General features: G+C 36.7%; 1 protein-coding gene across 1 annotated transcript in view; it reads right to left on the reverse strand.

The window, feature by feature from the left end:
* Positions 1-13,958, reverse strand: part of LOC101344436 (CUB and sushi domain-containing protein 1-like) — a 1,691,327-nt gene that overhangs the window by 320,207 nt on the left and 1,357,162 nt on the right. Inside the window, exon 25 of the mRNA XM_023743077.1 lies at positions 6,172-6,374. Within this exon, the coding sequence (XP_023598845.1) occupies positions 6,172-6,374 (203 nt within the window). The remainder of the gene's footprint in view (positions 1-6,171; positions 6,375-13,958) is intronic.

A 13,958-nucleotide genomic window follows, 5' to 3' on the forward strand; every position in this document is an offset into this window, starting at 1 on the left:
ACTGTCAAGTTAAAACAGCTGAATAAGAAAATTCTAATTTAATATTATTGAATAAGTGTGATTTTTAGCCATATTTAAGGTATCAATTATATTAGGAAAATACTTATTTTAAGTCCTGTTTAAAACATTTTACAATCATAGAATACTGCTAATACCTTAAATTCTAAAATCACCATGGCTTATGAATGGCAGCACAGTTTAATTACAGATCAAGTTTCTCTTATTTTTTGCCTTAGACTCATAAAGACAAACAAATGGGACGTCTCATTCCTTCCACCTACAGAGGAGTAGTTCAGGCTTTTTGATCTGAAGGTGTAGGCTCTTTTGCGTTTGTAGAGAACTGTAGACCTTTGTTTTGGAAAGACTGTAAGTTGATTTAGTTTCATTGCTGGATTTTCCAAAGAGGAGGGGAAGGCTTCAGAAACTGAGGGAACGGAAAGTAGCACATTAGTTCTGGGTGTAAGCAGGTTGACCAAACGTCGCAATTTGCCCACGACTAACGGGCAGTTCCAAAGATGTGGGCCTGTCAGTTTTATAACGGGGACTGAGGGGATTCCATGAGATTTCTTTGCTAAAACTAGGCAAATTCTGGGCAGACCAGGACAAGTTAGTCACCCTAGGAGTGTAAGAGTCAACCTTTTATCTGTTTTTAGAGAGAGAGTCCTCTCCCGTTTGCACTGGTATCCTGGAAGTGGTAAAGCTTCATACAGTGGACAGGTGGATGGATTAACAGACTGCCGGTAAGAAGGTGGTGCATGAAGCGCTTCGGCCTTGGGGCTGACAGGGAAGATCTCCATGTTTAAGCCCGAGGTCCTTAGAGAGAACCATCGTGAGATGAATCGCTGTGGTGCCCAGGGCAATGGCACACACACGTGAACAGTAACTTGTAAGACACACAGAGAGGACCGCTTCTCTCCTTATAATCACTTCAAAGTATTCATCCTGTAGTCCCCACACAATCCAAAACTGGGAGGTGAATTTTTTAAATAGGCTGAAATGGGACTTCTTGTCTACTGAATGCATGGAGGCTTGAACTACATATAATTTGACTGAGGAAAATGAAGAAATAAAACTTTATTTGATGCCTGAGATTGGAGCACATTAATTACCATTTCATGTGCCTGTCAATTTTCTTTATAAAATTGTTTTATTTCGGATCCATCATAAAACATATGGTGTACTTACAGTACGATTACTTAAGAAAGTTTATTTACAAATGTTGGGTTTGGGGAATCACAGGTTGGAGCGTAGTTACTGGGGAATATACATGGAATGCTAGAAGATCAAACAAACCTGTCTTGGAAGAAGTACAGACAGAATGCTCCTTAGAAGTGATGAGACTTCGTCTCATGTACTTTGGACACGTTATCAGGAGGGACCGGTCCCTGGAGAAGGACATTATGCTTGGTAAAGTAGAGGGTCAGCAAAGGAGAGGGAGATCCTCAGTGAGGTGGACTGACACACTGGCTGCAAAGATGGGCTTAAGCATAATAACGATTGTGAGGGTGGTGCAGGAGTGGGCAGTATTTCCTTCTGTACACATAGGGTTGCTATGAATCAGAACCGACTTGACGGCACCTAACTATAACAATAGTTACAGAAACCTAGATGTGCGGATTTGGCTGCCTTAAGAAACATAGTGACCTTTGATTGAGGAACAGTCAACCCAGATAAACTGACAGAGATGAGTGAGGTTCATAAATACACTTTTCTCCCTGCCCCTTTCATCTGCCAGAGCTCCCCATTGGATGAATCCAATTAGAAGGCAGAGGGCATGTCTATAACAGGTCAGTCCCTAGGATCACAGGGCAGATTACAGAAGGGCAGAGAAAGTCTGGGGGGGGCAAAGAGAAAGTATACGACACTGTTGTTGCTTTTCTGTGCTGTCGAGTCAGTTCTGACTCATAGCTACCCTATGCACAACGAAACGAATCTATGCCCAGTCCTGAGCCTTCCTCAATCATTGCTATTGTGCATAACTGCATATCGTCGCATAATTCAAGGACATCAACTCTTCTTCAGTCTTCCTTATTCAATGTCCAGCTTTGTCATGCATATGAGGTGACTGAAAACGTCATGGCTTGGGTCAGGCGAACCTTAGTCCTCAAAGTGACACATTTGCTTTTTAACGCTTGAGGTCTCTGGCAGAAGATCTGCCCAGTGCAGAATGTCACTTGATTTCTTCTTCTTTTTTTTAAACATCTTATTGTGTTTGAGGTGAAAGTTTACACAGCAAATGAGTTTCCCATTCAACAATTGGTAGACAATTTGTTTTGTGACATTGGTTGCTATCCCTATAATGTGTCAGCATTTTTCTCATTTCCACCCTGCCTTTCTTGTTTCTATCCTTCCAGTTTCCCTGCCCCTCCTTACTTCTCTTCTTTGCTTCTGGGCAAATGTTGACCAATTGGTTTTGTATAGTTAATTGTTCTAAGGAGCACATTCCCCACAGGTGTTATTGTTTATTTTATAGGCCACTCTATTATTTGGGTGAAAGGTGACCTCCGAGAGTGGCTTCAGTTCCAGGTTAAAAGGGTGTCTTAGGGTGACAGTCTCAGGGGTTCCTCCAGTCTCTATCAGTCCAGTAAGTCTGGTCTTTTTTATGAATGTGAGTTTTGTTCTACATTTTTCTCCCATTCTAACCAGGACCCTCTATTGTATCCCTGGGCAGAGAGGTCCTTAGTTGTAGAAGAACACCACCTTGTTCTCCTGGTCTCAAGCTAGAGGAAGCTGTGGCTTATGTGGGCCATTAGTCCTGTGAACTAATATTTTCCTTGAATCTTTAGTTTCCTTCACTGTCCTTTGCTCCAGACAGGAAGAGACCAATAGTTGTATCCTAGATGGCCGCTCGCAAGCGTTTAAGACCCCAGACCACTACTCACCAAATTAGGATGTAGCACATTATCTTTACGAACTATGTTATGCTCATTAGCCTAGATGTCCTCTGAGACTATGGCCCTTAGCCTTCAAGCCCAGTAACTCAGTCCCACCAGGTGCTTGAATGTGTCTAAGAAGTTTCCATAACTGTGCCCCCTAGGTGCTCTCATATATATATGTATATATATGAATATATATGTAGCACATACAAATATGTATTTGCAAATAGCCATAGCTAAACCTATATATGCATGTGCATGTACTCCTATATGCCCTCCCTCACCTATATAGCATACATATCTACCTATGTACGCAGTCACAAATTTCTAGTTGCTATTACTGTTGTTGCAGGATTGTATTTATTATAGCATTTGTCATAGTTGTCCTTTATTCTTGTGTACTTCTCAGTGTCTTCACTTACCTTGGACATGGTATGCCGACTTCCCCTATATTGGGTATTAATATGTGTCTACTATCTAAAAAACGACTCTCCTTCCTTTCCTCTCTCATCCCTGCAAAGCATCAAAAATGTTGCTTTCTGTGTGTAAACCTATTCTTGACTTTTTATAAAAATGATATCATACAATATTTGTCCTTTTGTGATTGACTTATTTCACTCAACATAATGTCTTCAAGATTCATGCATGTTATGTTTCACGTGCTCATCATTATTCTTTACCATTGTGTAGTATTCCATTGTATGTATTTTGTTTATCCATTAATCCACTGATGGACACTTAGGTTGTTTCCATCTTTTGGCTATTGTGAATAATGCTGCAAGAAACATGGCTGTGCGTATATTTATTCATGTCATTTGATTTCTTGACTTCTGCTTGCATTGATGTTGATGATGGATTCAAGTAAAATGAATCCTTGACAACTTCAGTCTTATCTCTGTTTATCATGATGTTGCGTATTGGTCAAGTTGTGAGGATTTTTGTTTTCTTTATGTTGAGGTGCAATCCATACTGAAGGCTGTAGTCTCTGATCTTCTTCAGTAAGTGCTTCAAGTCCTCTTTGCTTTCAGCAAGCAAGGTTATGTCATCTGCATATCACAGGTTGTTAATTAGTCTTCCTCCCATCCTGCTGCTGCATTCTTCTTCATATGTTATAGTCCAGCTTCTTGGGTTATTTGCTCAGCATACAGATTGAGTAAGTATAGTGAAATGATTCAACCCCTGACACACAACTTTTCTAATTTTAAACCATATGACACTAGACTGTAGAACTTTGGAAATGAAAGATCCTTAGAAATTTGTCCAATATCTTTATTTCACAAATAAAAAATAAAGCCAGAGATATAAGGTCATTCTCAAATCATTAAAGGTCAAGAAAGGAACCTAAATTTTCTTAGTTAGTCCAGGTCATATATTTCTAAATTATACCAATCAAAGTTTTTAAATTCTTTTCTTTTTTCCTATAGTGTTTTAAATATAATATTGTGGAAATTCATTTAAAAAAAAAACAAACTCAGAGTCAATATTAAATTTTTGCCTTGAAATGGTATTGCCCAATGTACACATATAAGACTCAGGGATTTATTAACTTGGAAAGGGAGCTGGGGAATCATATTCTAATGCTAAGTTGAACCAGATGTAATTTCCAACATTCAATAATTTTTTACCTATAAAAATGACAATCTCATATGGCTCAAATCAGTACATTTAGAAAACTCCAAGTTAAATAAAATTAAGCAAGTTTCTGTCTTGTAGGACCTCTTATGGGTGTGTCCATGTTTATCAACTGCCAGACTTCAGTATATCAATTATTTATATGAGGAGAAGAGGAAGGCCTATGATTCTCAAATAACTATAGTTTACCCAAACTAGGAAGATGTCTAGTTTGGAAAAAAGAAAGCAATGAAGGAACGTAGAAAAAAAAATAGTTTCTGGATATTTATAAGATTTTTTTTTTTTTTTTAGGAAGAGACCAGGGGGAGGGCCAGAAGATAAAACAGGGTGGGGGAGAAAAACTAACATAACCTCTTAGCCTAACCAGTGTTTTGATTTTCCTACCAAGAAGGGTAAATAGCAACTCGACCATCTACTCTCATCCCCATTTTATGTAAGAAAGGATGTTTTTATCTAACAACAAAGAGGAAAAATGATACAATATTGAAATAAAAGACATTTCTTTCAAGTCTGGATACTTTGATATTGGTGCCATAGAGCAGCAAAAATTTAACCACAGATAGGTATTACACGGACACATGTTTGCAAATCACTGCCTCAAAGCACAGTGAGACCAGAGTTAAGAAATTGTGTGGACTATAACCTCAATTTTATTAGCAATATTTTCAAGCATTAAATTGACCTAAGTCAATTTTCTTACGTAAATCCTAAATATGACTTACCAGTGACCTGCCAAGAGATAAATTATGTCTGAATGTGTTTATGTGCAAATTCTACTTGTTTTATGACCATGACTGACCCTGTATGTCCCCAAATTATATAATATCTCTACATGGTACAATTTGAAAGATACTAAATGATTGAACTGCCACCAAGTATCTCCATTCCTTCTTACTTAGGAAACCATTCATCAACAATGGGTTAGACAGCAGAGATGGGTACTACCTTCAGGAGATAATACTTCAAATGTGCAAATGTAATTCAGCAGGGATTACATTCCCACACTAACTACTTGAAACCTTACTCAGCTCTACGGAGGAGTAAAGAAAAAATACAGGGCTTTTCTAAGCAGGGAAGTTGAGAGTAGAGAATCTAAACAAGTCTGATTAGCAGGCAGGTAGCAGGAAGATTTCATCATGCAGAGAGTAAAACTAGGGTAACTAGGGTTCCTGGTGTTGGTGCCTTGAAGCAAGCACCAAAGATAGACTTTACATTCACATAGAGACCCACATCTGTCATGGACCCAAGTTTCGATATTTACTATTGAAACTTCTAAGCAATAGTTTTTCATATAAACGCAGACATTCATTGCCTATCCCTCTCTGATAATAAACAGAATTTCATAAGAGAAAATGTTCTCTTGAAAACACATTTTTTAAAGTTTCAAATTATGCTCAACATGAATTTCATCCTTTTAAAGGGAGACATGGAGCCCTGGTTACGGTACTGGTTAAGAGCTTGGCTGCTAAGCAGCAGTTCGAATCCACCAGCTGCTCCTTGGAAATCCTATAGGGCAGTTCTTCTGTATCCTATAGGGTCATTATGAGTCTGAATCGACTGGACAGCAAAGGATGTAAGGGGAGACTTAAGAAAACAAATACAATTCTATCTTAACGGTCAAATTTGATATCAAGCTCTACAAGAAGCAAGCTGTTCCACCTACTTGAGAACTGAATGGAAAAGCCCGACTTGCTGATGAAGAAGTCACTGTCAAACTGCAGGGTGAGGGAGTTGAAGGTGCTGTGGATGTCTTCAGGAAGGGCAGAGCCACTCCACTCCTTCAGCAGGATGTTGCTGTCTACTGGCCCATCCCAGACCTTGAGGATATCGTGCGCCATCTCAGTGTCAAAAACGATGAAATGAAGGCTACAGAGAGAGAACACAGGTTATACACTTACTCATAATAATAACTGTTGTGTTAGCTGCTGCAGAGTCAGCCTCTGACTCATGGCCCCATGTACAAATTCTGCCCAGTCCTGCACCATCCCCACGATTGGTTGCAGATTGGACCACTGTGATCCATTGAGTATTCACTGACTGATATTCAGAAGCAGATCACGAGGCCTTTCTTCCTAGTCCATCTTAGTCTGGAAGCTTCACTGAAACCTGCTCAGCATTATAGCAACACGCAGCCTCCACTGACAGATGGGTGTTGGCTGAGCATGAGGTGCATTACCAGGGAATCGAACCTGGGTCTCCCACAAGGAAAGGAAGAATTCTACCTCTGAACCACCAATGACCCCACATGTAATAATACTTCCTGCTTATTGAGTACTGCCAAGTCTAGATTTTTAATGTACAGCAGCTCCTTTAGTGTTCAGAAAACCCCACCAAAACGTACCTTACTATTATCTGACCATTAAGCATAACCACATCAAGGCTCACAGAAGTTAACTCACTTGTGTAAATTAGAATATAGCAGAAGCTACTTCCGTCTGTCACGAAAGCAGACAGATCACTGGCTAAGCTACATGCTGGGCTATCTATTTAAAGACAATTCCTTTTCCAACGGGCATATCTTTTTATAATTCAGAACTTTCTCACAAACACAAAGCAAAGACAAGTTTCACATAGCTTTATTTTTAAGCTAATCAAAGTCAGATTTTTAATATACGTGCCAGCATTGTTCCTAAAATGCCCCACTAGGTGGTAGCATCCATATCGGGAGAAAATTGCTTGCAAAGACGATGAGTTTTACATCAGAAGCATATTTTTCTACTTGCATCTGAATGATCTGATCTAATGTTGTATTTCTTTCTATAAATTTTATTTTCAGAAAAAAGTATAGTATTTGAAATCGCAACACAGAGGGAGAAACGCATTATACCAACCTCTTCCTTTATAACATTTTCAAACCCATCAATTAGATATACAGACATCTTCCAGAGCCATTTAAAAATCTCTATGTCTGAGGAAGCTCACATTTAGAGGCAGCAGCAGCTATGTCGTCCTATTTATGGCAATTCAAAGAGATAAAAAATTTAGCTAAAATACCAACAAAAATCTGTATTTCCTGAATGTTAGACTTTTTCATTTACCCTTTACTGCACGTCAATTGCAATGTAGATGAAATCACAGTGGCTGATGTACAGAAAACTGTGCACAAGTCCCAATTATTTTATTTTACATGCTACAAATTCAAAGAAAATATCTATCTCACCCTGCATAGGGTATACAATATGCAGTATCATAATTTAAAAATATTAAAAATAAAATATTTTGAATCTGGAGAAAAGTACAGAATACAGTGGACATTTATGTACCTATCATCACCAAGGAAACCCTGGTGGTGCAGTGGTTAAGAGCTATGGCTGCTAACTAAAACGTAGGCAGTTCGGATCTACCAGGCACTCCTTGGAAACTCTATGGGGCTGTTCTACTCTGTCCTTACTGTGAGTTGGAATTGACTCGATGGCAATGTTTTGTTTTGTTTTTTATCATCACCAATGTTAACATTTTGTCCTATTTGCTTCATATCTTTCGTTTTTTAAAAATAAAATCTTATAGATACAATCATACTCCTCCACCACCCCACTAATTAATTTGCTTTTATCTCATCCCACATACTAAAATTACTATGTGCTATTTCCATTTATATCATCATAAATTTCATATGTGTTTGTATATATGCATATAGCTAAACTATATATGGTTCTATTTGCATTTAACAATAATTACATCCTAGGCATCATTCTTGCATGTGTACACTTCAATCAGTTTCAAGTTTTTATATTCAGCATTACATGAAATTCCTCTATAGTGAAAAGTTATATTTTGTTAACTCACGTGAATAAATGTGTTAGTGTTCTAGTCCTTTATCAATAAATAGTTTCTACTTTTTAATTCTTACGAATTAAAAATTGCAATCATCCTGGTGCATTTATCCAAGAGTCTCTCAGCTGGACATCAGAAAGAGGAGCTGACAAGTTGCTCTCCAATGTGGTTGTAACAACTTACAGTCTCATGACAATGTATATATATAAAACCAAAGGGTCAACAGCTATTTGGTATCTCATTGTAGTTTTGATTAAGCACTCAGTTGCTAACCGAAAGGTTGGAGGTTCAAAATGACCAGCCATTCCGTGAGAGAAAGATGTAGCAGTCTGTTTGCATAAAGATTACAGCTTTGGAAACCCTATGGCGAAGTTCTGCGCAGTCCTATAGGGTCTCTATGAGTCGGAATCTATTCGACGGCAATGGATTTAGTTTTTAAGTTTGCGAATGGCTTATGGCATTGAGCAATGTTTCATGTGCTTGCTTGGAGCTTAAATATCCTCTTTGGTGAAATATTTGTTAAAGTTTTTTGCCCATTTTTTGATTGAGTTATTTATCTTCTTGTTGTTAACTCTAAACTTTCATACTTACTGACAAAATTCAACTGATAATTTATAAACCTAAACTATTGAGATCAAAGATAGTAGAATTTTACAGTCCAATCAAATCTCAAACATGTTATTTTTGTCTGAGATTATCTATACACCACAAATTTTCCATCATCATTAACATCTACATCTTTAGTAAGATTTACTTTTTTATAGTCAATGGTTATTTAGTGACCCACGGGTTTACTAATTCACGTGTTCACCATTACTTATTGCCTCCTATTATTTAATTGTAAGATTAGTTTCTGAGAATTGTTTTGGATTGTCCTTACTAGAGAATGTTAGGTAGTTTGAGTATAGAATTCCAGGTTGACATTTTTTTTTTTTCCAGCACTTCAAAGACCCCTTTCTTCTAGTCCTTATTGCTAAGCTAAGAAGTCCTCTATCAGGTTAAATAACATATACCTTCCTACCTCTGGCTGATTCTAAGATCTTCTCTCTGCCTTTGGTGTTCTTTAGTTTTACTAGTATGAGCCCAGCTCTGAATTGTTTATAACTAGTGCTACTGGGGACTCATTTGCCTTCTTAAATTTGAAAATTCATGTTTTCCATCAATTCTAAAAATTAGATGAGGTAGGCAACTAATAGTTGTCATGACCATCATTGTAAAATTTGTTGACATTTTATACTGTGTGCAGGTAGTACTTTGATACATGTAAAAACTAATAAAAGAATGAAGAAAGAAGTTAATTTAAATGACTACTATGTATAAATCTATGTCAAGAGATTTTAAACTATGCACAAAATGGTTTCTAGAAAATATAAACTTTCAAAATTAACTCATGAATATCAATATACACAAATGTACAAAGTTATACATCTTACCTTTAACACAATATCTTTTATAATTTGTGAAAGATTGAAAACAGCATAAATGCCCAACAATAAACAATTAAAAGTTTAATATATATTGATTTTAATATTTAGAGAAGTTCATAGAATATTTCTAAGTGAAAAAATAAATGTCAAAACCGTGTCCTTTTTATTTACCTTGTATAAATAATTTTATTTTTTTAAATTCTAGTAACTTGTCTGTAGTGTCTTTCTGAAATTTTTAACTTTGGGTGATAGAATTTAAGATATTTTTTTCTATTTTTTTATGTTATGGAGATTTTCTATAATGACAATACATTTATTTATATAAAAAATAACTTTTCTAAAAAAGTTTTTTCTCTGGGATTAGGAACAGGACAATGAGACTGAGACTCACCATCACCACTTCTAATCAGGATTATTCTGGAGATCCTAGCCAGGGCAATAAGGCGACAAGAAGGACACAAAGTTGTGAAAAATAAATGAACTTCTTATTATTTGTAAATAACACGATTGTGCACATGGAACATTCAAAAATCTACAAACTTAGAATTAACAAGTGAAATTATTCATACAAGGTAAACATAAAAATAATTGGTATATTTATATTGCAACTACGAAAGGAAAATAAAGTATTATTACCATATCATGAAAAGCATCCTACAGCTAGAAATAATTCTAAGGAAAGATGTTAGACCACCATACAGAAAACTACAAAATATTATTGAGACACATTATCGAGGATCTAAATAAACAAAGTATTATACCATGTTGAAGGATCAGAAAATTCAATGTGGTAAAAGATATTGGTTCTCCCCAAACTAATCTACTGATGCATTTCCAGTTAAAATTGTAGCAATTTCTTTTGTAGAAATTGACAAGTGATTGTAAAATTCATATTGACTGCCAAAGGGCAAGAATAAATAAATTATGGTGTATTCATATAATGGAATAATCTATACCAATGAGAGTAAACGTTGAGGGACTCAAAGTAGTTCACAAAACTAATCACGCTGTATAATCTCATTAGGCTAAACTAATTTGAAGTCAGAATAGTGGTTATTCTTGAGAGTACATGATTGGAATGGGGCTCAAGGGGGTTATTTTTGAGTCCTGATAATAATGTTCTGTTTGTTCATCTGGGTGCTAGTTACACAAGTGTATTCATTTTTTGAACAAGATGTACACACTTTGTGCAAGCTTATGCACATATATTATACATCAATGAGAAGCTGAAATTGACAAGCAAACAAATTAACATATACCCTGGCTGTGAGTTTTGGTATCCTGGAAAATGTTCCATGATCCCCCCTCAAAATGTGATAACAAAATTTAAATACAAATGAACTATTTTTTCATTCAAAAAATACTTATTGAATGTCACTGTGCCTGACACTATACACCACTAGCTAGAAGAGGTTTAAAAAAATGAATAAGACATAGCATAAACCCTAAGGAACTCAAAGTGTTGTATTAGCGGCATGAAGTGAAATACACACACACACATAAAACATAGCTAAACAGAGTTTTACAAGCTCTAACAGAAATGAATAAACCTTCAGGTGAGTACAGAAGGGCATGCGTCTAATTCTGTCTCATGGAGTGTGGGAAAATTCTTGTCAGGCAGACAGAAATAAGGAAGCTGAATAGAAGCAAATAGAACAAGACAGGAATTGTAAGCAGGAGATAAAATGTAGACGGAAGAAAATAAAAAGTGTGACTAAATGAGTACATATATATATAAAATGTCAACAGCCTCATTACAAATAAATACAACAAATAAAATAATTTAAAAGTTTTATTTTTTTACTGAATTGACAAAGATTAAGATTTTTATCCAGTTTTAGTAGGAATGTGGCGACTCTACATTTTCATATACTCTTGTTGGCCACTATCTACTCTGTTTTGGAAGCAATTTGGTAATGGCTATAAAATTTGCAACGTGCGTACACAGCAAGTCGAGCTATAAGAATTCATCATAAAAAGTACCCACTAGGTGATATACTGGGAGGATGATACCATTATTTATAACAGTGAAAAATTGAAAACCATCTGAATATTCCAATATAGAATAGTTTAAATAAGTTACGGTACATTTAGGAAATGGAATATTATTGAAACACTAAAAAGGATGATGTGGAATTACAAGCAAGGACATAAAAAATTGACCATGTTTACTAAATAAAAAATAAATTACAGAATAGTATCTACGGTGTGATATTATTGTTTGTAAAAACAATTAAGGAAACGTTGCTGTTGTTGTTAGGCGCCAGCCAGCTGGTTCCGACTCATAGCGACCCTATGTACAACGGAAGGAAACAATGCCCAGTCCTGCACCTTCCTCACAACCATTGTTATGCTTGAGCCCATTGCTGTAGCCACTGTGTCAATCCATCTCATTGAGGGTCTTCCTCTCTTCGCTGACCCTCTACTTTACCATGCATGATGTCCTCCTCCAGGGATTGGTCCCTCCTGATAACATGTCCAATGTGTGTGAGACGTACTCTTGCCATCCTTGCTTCTAAGGAACATTCTGGCTATACTTCTTCCAAGACCGAGTTTTTTTTCTTCTGGTAGTCCATGGTATATTCAATATTCCTTGCCAACACCACTATTCAAAGGCGTCACTTCTTGGGTCTTCCTTATTCATTTTCCGGCTTTTGCATGTACATGAGGCGATTGAAAATACAATGGCTTGGGCGAAGCACACCTTAGTCCTCAAAGTGACATCTTTGCTTTTCAACACTTTAAAGAGGTCTTTTGCAGAAGGTTTGCCCAATGCAACATGTCGTTTGATTTCCTGATGTTGATCTCACGGGTGTTGTGGATCCAAGTAAAATGAAATCCTTGACAACTTCAATCTTTTCTTGGTTTATCATGATGTTGCTTGTTGGTCGAGTTGAGAGTATTTTCGTTTTTTTTTTTTTACATTGAAGTGCAATTCATACTTCAGGCTGTGATGTTTGATCTTCATCAGTAAGTGCTTCAATTTCTCTTCACTTTCAGCAAGCAAGGTTGTGTCATCTGCATATTATAGGTTGTTAATGAGTCTTCCTCCAATCTTGATGCCCTGTTCTTCTTATAGTCCAGCTTCTTGGATTATTTACTCAGCATACAGTTTAAATACGTATGGGGAAAAGATACAACCCTGATGCACACATTTCCTTGTATTAAACTATGCAGTATTCCCTTGTTCTGTTCAAATGACTGTCTCTTGGCCTAAGTACAGGTTCCTTATGAGCACAATTAAGTTTTCTGGAATTCCCATTGTTCGCAATATTATCCATAATTTGTCACGATCCACACAGTCATATGCCTTTGCATAGTCAATAATACACAGGTAAACATCTTTCTGATATTCTCTGATTTCAGCCAAGATCCATTTGACATCAGCAATGATATTGTTCCATGTCCACTTCTGAATCCAGCTTGAATTTCTGGCAGTTCCCTGTCAATTTAATAATGCAACTGCTTTTGAATGATCTTCAGCAAAATTTTACTTGTGTGTGATATTAATGATATTGTTCTATAATTTCCGCATTGTGTTGGATCATCTTTCTTTGGAATGGGCACAAATATGGATCTCTTCCAGTCAGCTGGCCAGGAAACTGCCTCCCAAATTTCCTGATATAGATGAATGAGCACCTTCAGCACTGCATCCGTTTGCTGAAACATCTCCATTGGTATTCCGTCAATTCCTGGACTTATTTCTCGCCAGTGCCTTCCGTGCCGCTTGGACTTCTTCCCTCAGTACCACTGCTTCTTGATCTTATGCTACCTCCTGAAATAGCTGAATGTCAACCAATTATTTTTGGTACAGTAACTCTGTATTCCTTCCATCTTGTTTTGACGCTTCCTGAGTTATTCAATGTTTTCTCTGTAGAATTCTACAGTATTGCAACTTGAGACTTGAATTTTTTCTTCAGTTCTTTTCAGCTTGAGAAATGCTGAGTATGTTCTTCCTTTTTGGTTTTCTAATTTCAGGTCTTTGCACATTTCATTATGATACTTTACTTTGTCTTTTTGTGCTGCCCTTTTAAATCTTCTGCTCAGCTCTTTTATTTCATTTCTTCCTTTTGCTGTAGTTACTTTATGTTCAAGAGCAAGTTTCAGAGTCTCTTCTGACATCCATTTTGGTCTTTTCTTTCTTTCCTGTCCTTTTAATGACCTCTTGCTTTCTTCATGTATGATGTCCTTGATGTTATTCCACAACTTGTCTGGCCTTCCATCATTAGTGTTCGATGCCTCAAACCTA

The sequence above is a fragment of the Trichechus manatus genome, unplaced genomic scaffold (assembly GCF_000243295.1).
Source record: "Trichechus manatus latirostris isolate Lorelei unplaced genomic scaffold, TriManLat1.0 scaffold00234, whole genome shotgun sequence".
Lineage (NCBI taxonomy): Eukaryota > Metazoa > Chordata > Mammalia > Sirenia > Trichechidae > Trichechus > Trichechus manatus.